We start from the raw sequence: 18,211 nt of genomic DNA, 5'->3' as shown, positions 1-18,211 counted from the left end.
ACTGCAGTACATTGCTTATTCCTTTCATTTTATGGATCGATGGTCTTGTTAGATAGTAAAATTCATGTTCAATTGCTGTTATAGGGGTTGTTTTTAAAAGTCTGGAACGGATTAATCTGTCTTGCATTACTTTCTATGGGAAAGCGCACCTTGGTTTTGGAACGCTTTGGTTTTGGAATGGACTTCCGGAACGGATTAAGTTTGAGAATCAAGGTACCACTGTAAATGGTAAATGTGTAGGTAGCTTTTAAGCAACATTGCGCAGGGACTGCCAAGTTCATCCTTGGTTCCCCAGCCAGGAGGCATATGCCTGGACACCCAGAGGCTGAGGTGGATTTCAGTTTGCTTCTGTAACGGAAGCCGGGGTTTCGGAAAGACAACTGTGCAACAGAGAGGAGCCATAGCAGGGAAGGTGATCCGCAGTTTGCTTTTGAGAAGGCGAAGAGAGGGAGTTCTTGGCTCTTGAATTCGTGGCTGCCTCCTCAAGAGGGTGAACGGTTGATTCTGCTTTTTGTCTCTGCGGCAGGGTTGCTGGAAGACGAGAGACTTGCCAGTGCACAGCAGGCCGAGACCTTCACGAAGCAGATTCAGAGACTCCAAGGTCAGTCCTGGCCTCTGTGTTTGTCTGTCTGTCTGTTTCATTTACAGGTAGGTAGCCGTGTTGGTCTGCCATAGTCAAAACAAAATAAAAAATAAAAAAATTCCTCCCAGTAGCACCTTAGAGACCAACTAAGTTTGTTCTTGGTATGAGCTTTCGTGTGGATGCACACTTCTTCAGATACACTGAAACAGAAGTCACCAGATCCTTATATATAGTGAGAGGGTGGGGAGGGGTATTACTCAGAAGGGTGGCGGGAATGGGGGATTGGCTGATAGGGGTGGGAAACCTGTTAACGACTGCCGTTGGTCTTACAGGAAAAAGCAAGGGTGAGATGGCTAAAATAGCTTTATCATGTACTGTATAATGAGATAAGAATCCAATGTCTCTATTCAGACCAGGTCTCTCCATGGTTTTAAGTTTGGTAATGAGTTGCAATTCAGCAACTTCTCTTTCCAGGCTATTTCTGAAATTCTTTTGTAATAAGACAGCTACTTTGAGAACTTGTACAGAATGTCCTGGGATATTGCAGTCATTAACGGGGTCTGGTGACTTCTGTTTCAGTGTATCTGAAGAAGAGCCAGTGTGGTGTAGTGGTTAAGAGCGTTAGACTCGTAATCTGGGGAACCGGGTTCGTGTCTCCGCTCCTCCACATGCAGCTGCTGGGTGACCTTGGGCTAGTCACACTTCTCTGAAGTCTCTCAGCCCCACTTACCTCACAGAGGGTTTGTTGTGGGGGAGGAAGGGAAAAGAGACTGTTAGCCGCTTTGAGACTCCTTCGGGTAGTGATAAAGCGGGATATCAAATCCAAACTCTTCTTCTTCTAACAATTCCCAAATTAACAATTTCAACTTTGGGGTTTTCATCAGCTGCACGCCATAATCATCACAATTATAACAAACAAAGGCTTGGCCTATCTTGCTTTGCATGTCATGAGTCTATCTCATATATTAAACTCCAGTAGCTAATGAAAACAATTAGTTACCGGTACATAAATGGACTTTTCCACAATATTCTAATTTTTTGAGTTTCACCTGTATATAGTTTTAATTTTATCCATGTTTGCTTGCTTTTTATTTATTGCTTTCCTCATGTTTTTAGTGATTTGTGTTTATATCTGTAAGCCGCATTACGTCCTGTTATGGTAGAAATAGATAAATAGACAGATATAACAATAAAGTTAAAGGTAAAGGGACCCCTGACCGTTAGGTCCAGTCGTGGACGACTCTGGGGTTGCGGCGCTCATCTCGCTTTACTGGCCGAGGGAGCCAGCGTACAGCTTCCGGGTCATGTGGCCAGCATGACTAAGCCACTTCTGGCAAACCAGAGCAGCGGACAGAAATGCCGTTTACCTTCCCGCTGGAGCGGTACCTATTTATCTACTTGCACTTTGACGTGCTTTCAAACTGCTAGGTAGGCAGGTGCAGGGACCGAGCAACGGGAGCTCACCCCTTCGCGGGGATTCGAACCGCCGACCTTCTGTTCGGCAAGCCCTAGGCTCCTTGGTTTAGACCACAGCGCCACCCGCGTCCCTTAGATATAATAATAATATTAATAATATTCTCGTTTAGATTTATCTTCTGGCGCCATTCCAAATGCAAAAGTGGGAAAGTGGGGATGGACTAGATGAGCTTTGGGGATCCCTCCCAACTCTACAGTTCTGCGAAGGGTCTCCCTTTGTCCCTGGATGCGGCCCCTCTCCTCCCACAACACTTGCTCTCTCTCTCTCTTGGTTTCTTCCTCCCCAGTGAGCTCACCGGCCTTTTGATGTATTTATAGGCACATATCTCAGCTCCTTCACATCAAGCGAGTGTTAATCTGCACAGAATGCTGCTATAAATAGCAGGCACACACAGGGCAGTTTGGGGTTCAGAGGAAGTCAGCTGGTTCTTCCTTGGGGGGGGGGTTCGAACTGAGCTTTGACCGCTAGGCGTTGCCGCCGCTTGCCACGACCACCGAGATCCCCGGCAGTTGTGAGAGTAAAGCACTGGAAAAGGATCTGGAGGCAGGAGTGAGTCTCAGGGACTTGACACCGATGCAAATTGAGCAGATCTACACCAGATGGTGTAGAGGAATTAAAGAACCTTTTAATGAGGGTGAAAGAGGAGGGCGCAAAATATGGTCTGAGGCTCAACATCAAAAAAACTAAGATCATGGCCACTGGTCCCATCACCTCCTGGCAAATAGAAGGGGAAGAAATGGAGGCAGTGAGAGATTTGACTTTCTTGGGCTCCATGATCACTGCAGGTGGTGACAGCAGTCATGAAATTAGAAGACGCCTGCTTCTTGGGAGGAAAGCAATGACAAACCTAGACAGCATCTTAAAAAGCAGAGACATCACCTTGCCGACAAAGGTCCGTCTAGTTAAAGCTATGGTTTTCCCAGTAGTAATGTACGGAAGTGAGAGCTGGACCATAAAGAAGGCTGATCGCCGAAGAATTGATGCTTTTGAATTATGGTGCTGGAGGAGACTCTTGAGAGTCCCATGGACTGCAAAAAGATCAAACATATCCATTCTCAAAGAAATCAGCCCTGAGTGCTCACTGGAAGGACAGATCCTGAAGTTGAGGCTCCAGTACTTTGGCCACCTCATGAGAAGAGAAGACTCCCTAGAAAAGACCCTGGTGTTGGGAAAGATGGAGGGCACAAGGAGAAGGGGATGACAGAGGATGAGATGGTTGGACAGTGTTCTCGAAGCTACTAACATGAGTTTGGCCAAACTGCGGGAGGCAGTGGGAGACAGGAGTGCCTGGCGTGTCCATGGGGTCCCAAAGAGTCGGACACGACTAAACGACTAAACAAACAAAAACACCAGATGGAGCTCGTCTCCCTTGCAAAGGCAGGTGTCGTCCATCAAACCAACTCACAAATCTCCAGCACACCTTTTGTCGGAAGGCCCTCTTCTCTCTTCATGTCCTGCGCCAGGCTGTGTTCTTTGAAATTTCAGTAAATCATAGAATCTTAGAGTTGGAAGGGACTCCCAGGGATCATCTAGTCCAACCCCCTGCAATGCAGGAATCTCAGCTAAAGCTTCCCCGACAGGTTGGCTATCCAAGCTCTGCTTAGAAAACCTCCAAGGAAGGAGAGTCCACCACCTCCTTAACTAGTCCGTCCCACAGCGGAACGGCTCTCTCCGTCAGAAAGCTTGATGTTTAGTCAGAATCTCCTTTCTTGTAATTTGAAGCCATGGGTTCGGTTCCTACTCTGTTGCAGGAGGAAAGAAGCTTGCTGCGTCCGCCATGTGGCAACCTTTGAGATATCAGTAGAATGAAAATAAACAGGAGTACATGTACGCACACCAAAAAGCACCGCAGTATATCTGGAAGAGACTTGGGTCAACTAGGCAGAGGACACAAAAACTTCAGGAAAGCCGAACTTCACATTGTACCGCAGAGACGGAGTCCTGTGAGTCTGTCTTTGTACACATGTGAGATAAAATCCTAAGTGAAATTGAGTTTTTCAGGGTCCTCCGAGCCTTAGGTAACACATAATTTATGAGTTATTTTTTTCAGATAATGCTGAACTCTACTTGTTTTTATACTAAAGCAAAAATCGCAAGTCCTGTATTTTCCCCCCCCTCCATTTGGGGGCAGTTGAGGTTGTGGCATCCATCCCAAGAACTGCCGAGAGCTGCAACCAGGATTCTTAAAGTTTGCAAATGCTTCTAAACAGACTGGGTTGAACAGCAGGTATCCTGTCGGAGTCCTCCTTCCTGCAGTGGAATGAGGTGTTAGAGTCATAGAATCATGGATCAAGGGTCATCTAGTCCAACCCCCTGCAATGCAGGAATCACAGCTAAAGAACCCCTTGAAAGATGGCTGTCCAACCTCTGCTTAAAAACCTCCAGTGAAGGAGAGTCCACAAGTTTCCTGAGAGTGGCAGAATTAACCCTACCGCTTCAGGTGGTAAAGGACGGGGCTCCGTTCCCATGCTTCCCTGCACTAAAAAAAACCTCCCTGCAAGTAGAAAGCTAGGTCAACAGGGAGTGGGCCGTTTTAGAACTACCGGTATTCTCCCAGATGTGCTTTTTAAAAAAACTTCCAAGTGATTTTTCTGGGGAGGGGGTGGGTTAACAAATGACACCCCCACCACACACTGATTTCCCTCCACTACCTCCCTTGGTTCCTTTGTAATATTTTAATTCACGCATGTCAATAAAACTTTTATCTCTGATTACTTCCAATTTTTGTACATTGTCCAACAAGTGTTGTTGTTTTTTAAATCCTTCCAATGTATTAACTTGTGTACATTGCTTTTGTAAATATGCAACAAACATTTCCCATTCTTTTTTATATTTGTTTTCATCTTGATTTCTAGGTTTCCCAGTTAATTTAGCCATTTCAGCATACTCCGTTAACTTAATGTGCCAATCTTCTTTAGTGGGGACTTCTTCTTTCCATTGTTGGGCTAGCAGTATCCAGGTGGCCGTTGTCGCATACATAAACAAATTATCTTATTAATTAATACATTTTTATTTATTAAATTTGTCCGTCCCTTTACCTTGCCCGGGGCAACCCAGAGTCACTTACAACCATAGTTAATCTACAGCGCTGGGTTCACACATAATGTTAAGCCGTGGTTTAATTAAACTGTGGTTTAGCATTATGTGTGAACCAAGCCACTCTGTGCAAAGTGGAAAGGAGCTGGCCTTGGGGGCCAGCCGGGCAAATGCCCAGTCTTTCCACCCTCTGGGTGCAGTCCGATGCCACCACCTTATTCTGCAAAACTTGCACTATGGCTCTCCGGGAATCAGTCGCTTTGGAGAAGAAGTGTGGAGTGACTCCATCTGAGTAAATGAGGAAAGGTGATTTCAGACCTCAGGAAATCAGCCCCGATCAACTTTCTTCTTGGCAAGATGCTGTGTGTAAAAAGACTCCCCGAAGCCAATTTTATCGTGTCTTTGCAAAGTGGAGTTGGTAAGCCAGACTGAATAGTTTTGGAGCTGTAGATTTTTTTTTAAAAAAAACGTATTGCTTTTTTTCTTGCTTGGTATTTATAGACCGGCTTTTAACAGAAGGGTGCTTGCAAGGTGGTTTGAGACAGTTTAAAAATACAGTTTTAAAACGACATCCCTGCAGCAGCAGAGATTCAAGCTGTTCCCTATACTGTATTCTGTGTGGCTGGGATTTCCCCCCTGCGCTCCGACCACTGGCAAAAGCACCAGGTTTTCTTGCTTTATGCTAAGGGAACAAAAATCCTGGCATCTCGGAGAAGGGCTGGGAAAAAGCCTGTGTCTTGAACCCATCAGCATAGACAACGTGGAGCCAGATGGACAAAGGATTTAACTTGGCTGAAGGCAGCTCCCTGTGTCTTTACAGTCATGCCTTCATGCTGTTGAAGAGAGCAGGAGAATAAGGCTCTGTTCTGGGGCTCTCAAATCCCTTGCTGCAAAAATGCAAGCTTTTGAGATCAAAACAGACGTATTTCCCTGTAACCTAGGAATCACATGTAAACACATGCATTTCGATTATTGTTGAATTACTTGTTTTGCATACTTGTAACGCCAGCAAATATTAGAGATAAAGAGTCCACTTAATCCCCTTAGGAATGATTTTAAAGTGATGAGATTGCTGAGATATCTCACCAATTTTTAAAGTCTAAATGTGCTGATTGTAAAATTTAAAAGTGATTTTGGTATATAGATGCTATTTATGAAACGAATTGTTTTATTGATTTTCTGGTCTCTGACCGTAATAAAGACCATTCATTCATTCATTCATACTTGTAACGCTTGCAGATTTTATGAGGATAGTAATATAGAGAGTTTTAAGGGGTGGGGGGGGAAAGCAACATGAATACATATATACACCTGAAAAATGGAATAGCTCTTTTTATTTTTTGCAACCATTCTGTTCATTCAGGTGCAAAATGAAATTGCTGTTGTTGTTGATTAGTCGTTTAGTCGTGTCCGACTCTTCGTGACCCCATGGACCAGAGTTGTTCCAAAAAGCAGCCTCATTAAAACTGCTATTATTATTATTATTATTATTATTATTATTATTATTATTAAAACCAAGAGCAGTGTCAGCTCCAGATCTTGGGGTCCCTTGAAAAAAAAATGCCTGCGGTAGACCCCACTGCCTCCAGCAACCTGGACACTTTAGACTACAACTCCATGATGGGAATTGTTACCCAAAACATCTGGAGGGCACCAGGTTGGCAAAGCCTGACTCAGAGCTGTTTGGAAAGTTCAGCTGGTGCAGAATTTGGCGGCCATGTTGCTCACAGGGGCAAGATGGCTTGAGTGTATTACACCGATCTTGGCCCAACTGTGCTGGCTGCTGCTTACTGTATTTTTCGCTCCATAAGATGCACCTAGTTTTTAGAGGAGGAAAGAGGAAAAGCCCCATTATTTTGGGGATCAGCTCACAGTTGTGCAGCTTTTTTTGCAAAGGGGAAAAGCCCCCTTTTTGAGGATCAGCTCAAAGTTGTTGAGCTTACTTTGCAAAGGAAAAAAATCCTGTTTCTATTTTTTTTTCTATTGCTTGGCAGGGGGTTGGACTGGATGGCCCTTGTGGTCTCTTCCAACTCTATGATTCTATGATTCTATTCTATGATTCTATGGGGTTCAACTCACAGTTTTGCAGCTTCTATAGAAAAGGAAAGGGATCCGTTTCTACAGTTTCCAGACACATAATCTAATCAGCCAGCCCCATGTCTCTGGGGAAACAAACAACCTCCGCCTGCAGAACATTCAACAATGGAGGCCTGGGCAAGGGGGCGGGCTGGAAAGGGAGCCAGAGACTGACCACACATTCGCTCCATAAGATGCACAGACACTTCCCCTTACTTTTTAGGAGGGAAAAAGTGCGTCTTATGGAGTGAAAAATATGGTAGTTTCTGGGTCCGATTCAAAGTGCTGGTGTTGACCTACAAGGCCTCAAACGGCCCAGGACCACAACCCCTCAAGTACCACCTCTCCCCATATGAACCAACCCGGACCCTGGGATCATCTCCTGAGGCCCTCCTTTGTGTGCCCCCTCCATGAGGTTGGCAACACGAGAACGGGACCTTTTCAGTGGTGGCTCCCCATATGTGAGATGCTCACCCCAGGGAGGCTCGCCTGGTGCCTTTATTACATCTCTTTAGGTGCCAAGCAAAAAAACCACTCCTTTTCTCCCAGGCCTTTGCAGGGGTCAGCAAACTTTTTCAGCAGGGGCGGTGGGGCTGGACTATATTTTGAAAAATAAAACGAACAATTTCCTATGCCCCACAAATAACCCAGAGATGCATTTTAAATAAAAGGACACATTCTACTCATGTAAAAACACGCTGATTCCCGGACTGTCTGCGGGCCGGATTGAAAAGGCGATTGGGCCGGATCCGGGCCCCGCATGGACTAATCAAACAATCTACGGCTTTTATGGTTTGTTGTTTCTGTTTGTTACTATGTTACGTCAATTTTGTGGTTTTTATACTGTAAACCACCTAGGGTTGCCAGGTCTGCTTCCAAAAAATAGTAGACAAGCCGGGTGTGTGGGTGTGTGTTAAATTAAATTAAATTATATATTTTCTCACAAACATTTTAACACGTATTAAAATACCATTTCATCATAAAGCTTTTGAATAAAAAAATGCCCACTATTTTTTGTGGGGAAAAAATAGTGAACATAATGTGAAAAAGTGGACTGTCCACTCAAATAGTGGACACCTGGCAACCCTAAACCACCCTGCGATCCTTGGGTATGAAGGGCAATATATAAATTCAATAAACAGGGTTGCCAGGTGTCCACTCTTTGAGTGGGCAGTCCACATTTTTCACATTATGTTCACTAATTCCCCCCCACAAAATAGTGGACTTTTTTTTTTATTCAAAAGCTTTATGATGAAATGGTATTTTAATACGTGTTAAAATGTTTGTGAGAAAATATATAATTTAATTTAATTTAACACGCCCCCCCCCCGCTTGTCTGCTGTTTTTCGGAAGCAGACCTGGCAACCCTATCAATAAATACTAATATAACCAACAAACAACGGGACCGATCCTGCCCGGCCTGCGCCATCGCCCTCTGCTCAGTAGCCATGCCAAGGCTCCGGCCTAGCCTGGCAGGTTCCGAGGTGCCGCCGCTTTAAGGGCCCAGGGCCCCCCCCAAGCTGAACGCAGGGGCCGGGTGTGTCGGTTCCGCCGGGGCCCCCCGGACCGGCCCCGGCCATGGAGCTGGGCCATTCGTCCTCGCTTGGCTGTGAGTCCCCCTGGGCCCGAGAACAAGGGGTCTGGACGCCAGCGCGGGGCGTTGCCATGGCAGCTGGCCCCCAGAGCGGCGCAACTGCCAGGAGTGGCCCCCGCAGCCCCTTTGAGACAGGTCTGGGGCCGGTCCTGCTCCCACCCCAAAGCCTCCCGCCTCCCCCTTCTCCCCCCAGGTGTGGCCCCTGGCTTTGGGGTCACGTGACCTGCGCCCGGGGCCAAGTGGAACCGCCATCCCCCAGCGCCCAACCCCAGCGAGGGTTGCCAACTCTTCCCTCTGCCTCTGCTCCTGCGCTTTTAGTAATAGCTTGATTTGCTGGGGTGCCTTCTCTCCCTCTTCACTACCTGTCCCCCCCTATTTTTATGGGTGAATCAAGCTGGCGTCTAAATAATAATAATAATAATAATAATAATAATAATAATAACTACATACAGTGGTACCCCGCTAGACGAATGCCTCGCAAGACGAAAAACTCGCTAGACGAAGGCATTCGTCTAGCGGGAGGCTGCCCCGCAAGACGAAAAAGTCTATGGGGCTGCCTCGCAAGACGAAAAATTTTCGTCTTTTTTTTTTTCGTTTTGCGGAGCGCGGCTGTCATTGCCGCTCCGCAAGACGAAAAACCCGCTAGACGAAAATTTTCGCAGAACGAATTATTTTCGTCTAGCGGGGCACCACTGTATTTATTAATAGTCCGCCTTTGCACCTCAAAGGCGGCTTACAGCAGACCCTCCAAGTGTCCCTATTTTCCAGATTTACAAAACTGATCCCGGCTTCTGATTTGATCCCGGAATGTCCTGCTTTTCCTCAGGACATCCCTATTTTCATCAGAGAAATGCTGGAGGGGATGGAGTTATCCAACCCCCAAGCCATCTGAAGGCAGCCCTGTATAGGGAGGTTTTGTAATTTTTTTAATGTTTTATTATGTTTTTATATATGTTGGAATCCGCCCAGAGCGGCTGGGGCAACCTAGTCAGATGGGTGCGGTATAAACAGTAAAATTATTATTATTATTATTATTATTATTATTATTATTATTATTAACATCCCTATTTTCATCGGAGAAATGTTGGAGGTTACGCACCTTAGGTATGCAGAGATGAGTCTTTCAGACGATGGTGACGAGTTGTGAAAGGCAGTTTACAACATAAAAACAGAAAATGATTTAAAGATAATGATTTAAAACACAACTCCCCGCAGACACATTGAAAAGGCCATCAGTTGTTTTAATAGCCAAAGGCCTGGTTGAAGAGGAATGTTTTCACCTGGTGCATAAAGATGTAGCGAAGGCACCAGGCGAGCCTCCCTGGGGAGAGCATCCCATAAATGGAGCCAACACAGAAAAGGCCCTGTTCTCGTGATGCCACCCTCCGGACCTCTTGCGGAGTAGGCACACAAAGAAGGGCCTCGAAGTATGATCTCAGGGTTCGGGGCGATGCAGATGGGAAGAGGCGAAGCTTGAGATGTTGGTAGTGATGTTTTTTATCTTATTTTTTTGGTGTGTGTGTGTGTGTGTGTGTGTGTGTGTGTGTATATATATATATATATTTAAATTTTCTGTTTTACAGTGTAAAGTACTCATTTTTACACCCTCATTTTTACATTTTCCACGATATTCTAATTTTTCGAGTTTCACCTGTATTTTCTGTTTTACAATTTAGAATATTCATTTAAACAACCTTAAAATATGAATGACTTCCCTTCTTCTCTTTCCATGGTTCATATTACATATCATAAATCCCTGCACATTTAATAAAAACTATACCATTCAGTATTCCATTATTACATCCGTCAAAACTGATTTATACTGATTTATACTGTTGAATTTATCTTAAGGCTGCCAGTGTTTTCAGCTGCACAAGTATGTATATATGTCTGTCTATCTATCTATCTATCTATCTATCTATCTATCTATCTATCTCTCTATCTATCTATCTATCTATAATGTTGGAATCCAATCAGAGTGACTGGGGCTACTCAGTCAGATGGACGGGGTACAAAAAATATTATTATTATTATTATTATTATTATTATTATTATTATTATGCTTACTGCTCATGCGCCATCTCCTGACCAAGGCAAGAGGCGGCTGAAAAAGGAAGTTATAAAGGGGAGGAACAGGTTCAAAGAGAGCTCTGGTCAAATTCTTTAAAAATATCAGGGCTTGTGGCCCCCGAATGGCAGCTTCAGAAGGGAATGTGGCCCCCGGGCTGCAAATTGGCCTTCCCGCCCAAACTCGGCGACTAACCGAAAGCCCCCTTTGCCTTCTTCTCCCCCCCAAATCCAGCTCAGATGTGCTCCTTGAAAGATGAGTTCGACTCGCTGCAGGAGGTGAAAGACGTGGAGCTGGACCGCTTGGAGCGCGAGTTGCGGGAGGCCAACGAGGAGATCCACAGCCTGCGCTTGGACGCCGAGGAGGCGGCCGCCTTGCACGAGAACGAGGTGGCCGGGCTGCAGGAGGAGATCTGCCGGCTGAAAGCCGAGCTGGAGAGGGTGCAGAGGGTCCGGAACGAGTACGACATGGAGGTCACCGCCCTGCGGGCCGAGATCAACATGAAGCGGCCGGGCACCGGGGACAGCCAGCCTGCCCCGGAGATGCTGGTGGGGTCACACTTTGACGACCGTCTCTCCTGTACCTCGGAAGAGGTGGCCAGGCTCCAAGGTATTGTTATCTCCTTTATCCCTTATGGCAGTGGTGCCCAAACGTGGCCCTTCAGCTGTTTTTGGGACTACAATTCCCATCATCCCTGACCACTGGTCCTGTTAGCTAGGGATGATGGGAGTTGTAGTCCAGCAACAACTAGAGGGCCAAATTTGGCCACCACTGCCTTATGGGGTATCCAAGAGCTCTTATGGAGAGTCCTTATGTATCGGCAAGAGAAAATAACAGGCCAACCAGAGAATACTGAGAAGCAAAGCAGCTAGGAAGCATGATCTTTATTAAACTGTTGCAACAGGGGGTCCCCCGCTCACCCCACGGAGAGAGGGTGGAGAGGAATCCAGAACATTGGCGTGCAAGTTCTTATATAGGCTTTTGAAATTGCCCCTCTGTAGCTCAAGACCACCCCCCCCCCAAAAAAAATCATACATACATCACAGAAAGAGGTGGTCCCCAGCAGAAATTTGTTTTTTTTTTAAATACCAATTTTATTGGATTTTCAAATTGAAAAACACAAAATACACAAACACTACACAAACAACGCAACACAAACACAAACAAAACAATTAATTTCTCATCCCAATCTTCTTTACAATCCTAGTACTTGGGACTTCCTCACGTCCTCTCTTCTGCGTTCATTTCTAATCCTCTTTAGTAACTTTGTAACACTGTAAAATCTACTTTTTAACCCCTAATCTTAATCGTACAATTATAATCAATATATCTTAAACCTTAAACCTTATTCTTCTCAACATATCACAACTCTAAAATCTTATTACATGAAACCAAACATCAAATTACACATCTCTACCTCTTTTATCCTTTCTTAACTTAACTTTGTTATGCTGTAGCCTATAATTCTTCTGATTCCAACTCCCAGCAGAATTCCCCAGCAGAAATTCCAATTCCCCAGCAGAAATCTGAGTGTGTTGCTTCTCTCCTGTCTGCCAGGATACCTGATCATGCCTTCTTATTATCTGATTGCCTTTTCTGGGTAGCCTGGCCATTCCTTGGAGATGGTCAATACTTAGTTCCTGAATCTCCTAACGCACATTGAGAGTGTGCTCAGCTTAACAGATACTTGCCGGACTGCAGGGGCGTTTCTAGTCCCTTGGCTGCCCGGGGCGGGAAGCCAAGAGGCACCCCTGGGGGCGGGGCATCGTGGCGTGTGCGTGCATCATGACACACGTGCACAGCACGGTGCCCCGTGCCTGCACAGGGGGAAAAAGGGAAGCATAGCGGGCACTTTGCTTCCTTTTTCCTCCCCTTTCGGCTGCTTCTTTTGGCGCGAGCGGCGGGCCAGCGACAAGGGGCCATCACGCTTGTCGCTGGCATGACACCCCCTCCTCGCTGGCCCGCCCCTCGCGCCGAAAAAAGCCGCTGGGAGGGGGGAAAGGGAAGAACCAAACTGGGAGAACCAGTAAGTCAAAAAATGAACAAATGACTTATTTCCAAATTAAGCAACTTTAGGGCTCACCGACACTTTTCACCTGATCATACTGTGCGCCATGAGCTGTCCCTGTCGTTCTGTGGCTTTGCCTTGCGAAAATTCAGCCTCACCCTCTGAATCAGATCTTATCTGGTGCACAGAATATCCGAAGAGAGGTTTTGCTTAACCGGGCGTCAATTCAGTAGGGGAGATGGGATTTTTGCAAGGCACGGCCACGGAACCACGAGAAAAAGGTCTCGGACCCGGCGGGGAATTAATCGGTACCCAATGCGGAAAGCCCACAGTTCACGTGCATTTATCGTTTGCACACCTTCTATTTTACGCACTTGGCAAAAAACTTTTTAAAAAGTAAGAAGGGAGTGGAAGGAGGACTTTGGCAATCCCACCCACCAAAGCTTGAATCAGATGCAATAGTCCTCCTGACATGCACTGCTTGGCTGCGGCAAATGATGGGCACCACAGTTCAAGAAGGATACTGACAAGCTGGAACGTGTCCAGAGGAGGGCAACCAAAATGGTCAAAGGCCTGGAAACGATGCGTTATGAGGAACGGCTTAGGGAGCTGGGTATGTTTAGCCTGGAGAAAAGAAGGTTAAGGGGTGATATGATTGCCATGTTCAAATATATCAAAGGATGTCATATAGAGGAGGGAGAAAGGTTGTTTTCTGCTGCTCCAGAGAAGCGGACACGGAGCAATGGATTCAAACTACAAGAAAGAAGATTCCACCTAAACATTAGGAAGAACTTCCTGACAGTGAGAGCTGTTCGGCAGTGGGATTTGCTGCCAAGGAGTGTGGTGGAGTCTCCTTCTTTGGAGGTCTTGAAGCGGAGGCTTGACAGCCATCTGTCAAGGATGCTTGGATGGTGTTTCCTGCTTGGCAGGGGGTTGGACTGGATGGCCCTTGGGGTCTCTTCCAACTCTAGGATTCTATGATTCTGTGTTTCATCCCGGTGGTTGTGCTTTGCAGTGGATCTCCGGACGCTGAGAATTAAGTACCAGGAGCTGACCAACGAGTACCAAATCCTGCAAGAGAGCAACAAGATCATGGTCAACCAGCTGGAGAGACTAGAAGCTCTGAAGTACAGGTAAGTCTCAATGTCCCGGGACTGCGCATGGCGGCGAGTGGCTTGTGGCAGCACCGCGAAGGGGGGGGGACACATTTTACTTGGTTTCCTTTGTATTCCACCTTTCCTCCAAGGAGCCCAAGGTGGCATGCCTTGTTCTCCTCCCTTCCAGCTCCATCCTCACAACAACCCTGTGAGGTAGGTTCGGCTGAGAGACTGTGACATGCCCGAGGCCACCCAGTCGGCTTCAAGACCGAGCGGGGATTTGAACCCTCGTCTCCCATGTCCTAGCCCGGCACACTGTCCACTAAACCACGCTGGGTCTCTTGCTTCTGCAAATATCAGCTCTAGAGCAAAGATTTCCCCTGGGACCAAAGTGGAGCGGGAAACAGTTAAAAGTCCCTCCTCAGCCTATCTGCGCTTCCAAAATAATTTACCTGTTTAGGGAAGTTTTTAATGACTGATGTTGTAATGTAACCTTCTGTTGGAAGCCACCCAGAGCGGGTGGGGAAACCCAGCCAGATGGGCGGGGTAGAAATAACAAATTATTATTATTATTATTATTATTATTATTATTATTATTATTATTATCATCATCATCATCATCTGCACACCTCAGGGGCAAATGTTCTGGTTGTAGTTATGCACTGAAATAAATATAATTAAGAACTCTGGCCAGAAGTTTCAACCAAAAAGATGCGTTTACTCATAAGTAAATACAAATATAGTGTTAATCCTGTTAAGAATTACAGTCTTAAATGAAAAAATGGTTTCACATTGAAAAATCTCTTGAAAGTCTTTTAGAAATTGATGCAAGGGCTTCTACGATGCGTGTCAGATGTATAATGAGAGAACTGGAGACCAGGGAGACCAGGACAGGGCCCCGTTTCGGCGTAGATGCCTTCCTCAGCTGGCAATATCAAATAATATTAGACAACACGGATTACATCAAGTTTCAGTAATTAAGATTTTACAAAGATCATTATTAAACAGCATCAAACGAGTTATATCAAGGTTTTAAACAAGATTTTAAAGTATCATTCACTAAATAAGATTTAATAAAGGTCATCATTCAACAACATCAGTTGTAGTTATGGCTACCACCTTGGATAGCTAATAATAATAATAATAAATTATTATTTATATTATTATTAATTATATTAATAATAATAATAATAATAATAATAATAATAATTTATATACTACCCTTTTCCAAAAGATCCCAGGGCCGTGTACAACATCAAAAACACATTACAGTCGGTCAGTTTTATTACGGCAAAAGCCAGCAGTACAGAAAATCATAAATCCAAACAGAAAAATCGGCAACAACATCACCAGAGATAAAACAATTACACAAAGGAACTTTACAGTGTGTTATTCAGTAAAAGAGATTTACGCTTCTCAATAGCTAAAGTGCAGAATTTAGCCACATCATATGATACTAGACTTGAAGAATCCTCCAGAAGATATTTAAAACACATTACAGAACATCAGTGATAAAAGCATAGTAAAAATCATACTGACAGACAACCCGATAGTAAAGTAGTCATCATAACATACCCTCCAACATTTCTCCGATGAAAATAGGACACCCTATTGCATAATATTAATATTTATACCCCACCCATATGACTGGGTTGCCACTCTGGGCAGATTCCAACATATATAAAAACATAATAAAACATTTAATATTAAAAAAAACCCACTTCTCTATCCAGGGCTGCCTATGTCTTCTAAATGTTGTATACTTTTCTCCTTAGCTCGGTGTGTGTGTGTGTGTGTGTGTCAGATAATTCCATATCCACCAACATTTCTGCGATGAAATTGGGGACGTCCTAAGGAAAAGCAGGACTTTCCGGGATCAAATCGGAAACCGGGACGGCTTCTGAAAATAGGGGCATTTGGGGAGCCTGTAATAACAGTCTTCTCCCCAACACAGGCAGTAGATTATTTCATAGCTATAGGCCTGGGTATTTTGAAGAAGCTTCGACAAATTCACGGTGGACCGTGGCTTCTGGCATGTTCCGCCTTCGCCGTCAGAGGCGCTTCCCAGGAAATCCTGCGTGGCTGCCCAGTGGGCCCTCCCGCACCCCCAAACCCCGCTTACCCTCCCACTGCCTGTGCCCCTGCCTCCTTTGAGAGTTTTGCATCTCTCTCCCTCTCAGCCCATTCCCCCCGAACAGAGCCCGGAGCAAGTCGGACGACTCTCCCTCCCTCGACTCGGACTCGGAGGGGAGCGCGGACCACGCCCCGTCCATCAATTGGCGGCCCACGCCCCGTGCGAGCGGCAGTGTCTCCTTCAAGTCCTTCGAGATTGCGGGCACGGCCAGCGAGGGAGACGAGGAGGAGAAGCTGTCGAAGGCGGAGAGCGAGGCTGACCTGTGCTACCAGGTGAGGAGGGAGGAGAGCGAGGCGGAGCTGGACCAGGCGCAGAGAGAGGTATGGGGAGAGGTTTTCAAACGGTGCCGCCCCCTTTCAAGGAACCCTGGAAGAATCGTTCGGCGAAGGGTTAAGGGGGGGAGCCAGGTTTTGGCAGGTCGTGGAACGTGGTGGTTGAGGATGCTAATAAGAGCATAATGTGATGGTGGTCTTGCAGTAAGGTCAGAGCTTACTGGGAAACGATATATCATGAATTGAAAAGGATGTTTAAAATAACGTTTGTCCAAAAAAAACCCCAGAAGCTTTCCTTTGGGGGATTATAGGGACAGAACTACCCCAACTATGCAGAAATTCATTCATGTGTGCAACTACAGCGGCAAGAATGTTCCTCGCCCCAAAATGGAAAGAAAGCAGAAATCCCAGCAAAGAAAGAATGGACACAAAAACTTATGGAATATTCAGAAACTTACCGGAAAAATAAGAAATCAAGAGAGCAAACTTTTCTTTAATTAAATAATGGAAATGGCTTATTTACAGACGAATTGTAAACAGATAAGAACATTGGCAGGGTTCTTGTAATAACCCTGCAGTTTTATAAGAGTACATATTTAAAGTGGATGAATAAATGAGCAAATTAAGTTAATTTGGATATGCAGAAGATATTCACAAGAAATTTAAGGAGCCGCAGGAAGAGGGGGAAGGAAGTCAAGTTTTGAAATGTTAAAACAGGCATAGGCAAACTCCGGCCCTCCAGATGTTTTGGAACTACAGTTCCCATCATCCCTAGCTAACAGGACCAGTGGTCAGGGATGATGGGAATTGTAGTCCCAAAACATCTGGAGGGCTGGAGTTTGCCTATGCCTGTGTTAAAATGATTGTAAAAGTAGTGAAATGTATAAAGCTGAAATGCATATATTTCAAAAAAATTTTTAAGAGAATAAGGTGAGCATTTCTGGCCATTCCTGTTCTCAGAGTCAGTGGCGAATGAAGCCACTTGGCTGCTGGGAGCGGCAAAACCGGGGGTACCCCCTGGGGGTGGAGTGCTGCTGCGGAGCACGCATGCGCGGTGCCGCTGCGGAACGCTCATGCGTCATACAGAGCAGCGCATGCGTGCTCCACAGCGCCGCCGCGGCAAACCCCGCGAGCAAGCTGCGGAGCGAGGCAGCCTCGCTCCGCAGTTTGCTCGCAGGGTTTGCCGCGGCGCTGAGCAGGTTTTCCGGGCAAGGTGCGGAGCGAGGCTGCCTCGCTCCGTGGCTTGCTCGCGGGGTTTGCCGCTGCAGAGCGCGCATGCACTGCTCTTTATGACGCACGCGCGCTTTGGAGCGGAGGAACGCATGCGCGCTCTGCAGCGGCAAACCCTGCGAGCAAGACGCGGAGTGAGGCAACCGCGCCCCACAACTTGCTCGCTGGGTTTGCCGCGCCACCGCTCTGCAGTGCGCATATGCATGTGCGCTACGGAGCGGGTGGAGGCGAGGGGCGGGCCAGGTTCCTCCGCCCGTCTTAAAAAGGAAAGCAAACGGCAAGCAGGGCTCGGTTTGGGCGTCACGGGGGGTGCGCGCCAAGTGTCACCCCTCCTCCAGGGTGGCACCCGGGGCACACTGCCCCCAACACCCCACCCTTCCTACGTCCCTGCTCAGAGTGGAGTCTCTTTCCCTAAAGCGCCAACCTGGTGCCCTCCAAGGGCAGCCAAAATGATCAAGGGGTTGGAGAGAAAGTTTGCCGTGTTTGGGACTTTTCCGTCCGGAGAAAGGGCGAGGAAGAGGCGACAGGACAGGAGCTTAGAAAATCGTGTGCCGCATGAAGCGGACGGACAAAGTCCTTCTCCTTCTCTCATAATGCCAGAACCTGCAGACTTCCAAGGAAGCTGAATGTTGGCAG

The 18,211-nt window shown here is 46.3% G+C and overlaps 1 protein-coding gene across 1 annotated transcript in view; it reads left to right on the top strand.

Moving 5' to 3' along the window:
* Positions 1-18,211, top strand: part of CCDC136 (coiled-coil domain containing 136) — a 40,514-nt gene that overhangs the window by 14,915 nt on the left and 7,388 nt on the right. Inside the window, exons 3-6 of the mRNA XM_033163498.1 lie at positions 527-601; positions 11,069-11,443; positions 13,858-13,975; positions 16,138-16,345. Of these exons, the coding sequence (XP_033019389.1) occupies positions 527-601; positions 11,069-11,443; positions 13,858-13,975; positions 16,138-16,345 (776 nt within the window). The remainder of the gene's footprint in view (positions 1-526; positions 602-11,068; positions 11,444-13,857; positions 13,976-16,137; positions 16,346-18,211) is intronic.

This window comes from Lacerta agilis, chromosome 10 (assembly GCF_009819535.1).
Source record: "Lacerta agilis isolate rLacAgi1 chromosome 10, rLacAgi1.pri, whole genome shotgun sequence".
NCBI lineage: Eukaryota > Metazoa > Chordata > Lepidosauria > Squamata > Lacertidae > Lacerta > Lacerta agilis.
The sequence above is the reverse complement of the archived record's forward strand: the minus strand, read 5'-3'. Positions and strand labels throughout refer to the sequence as shown.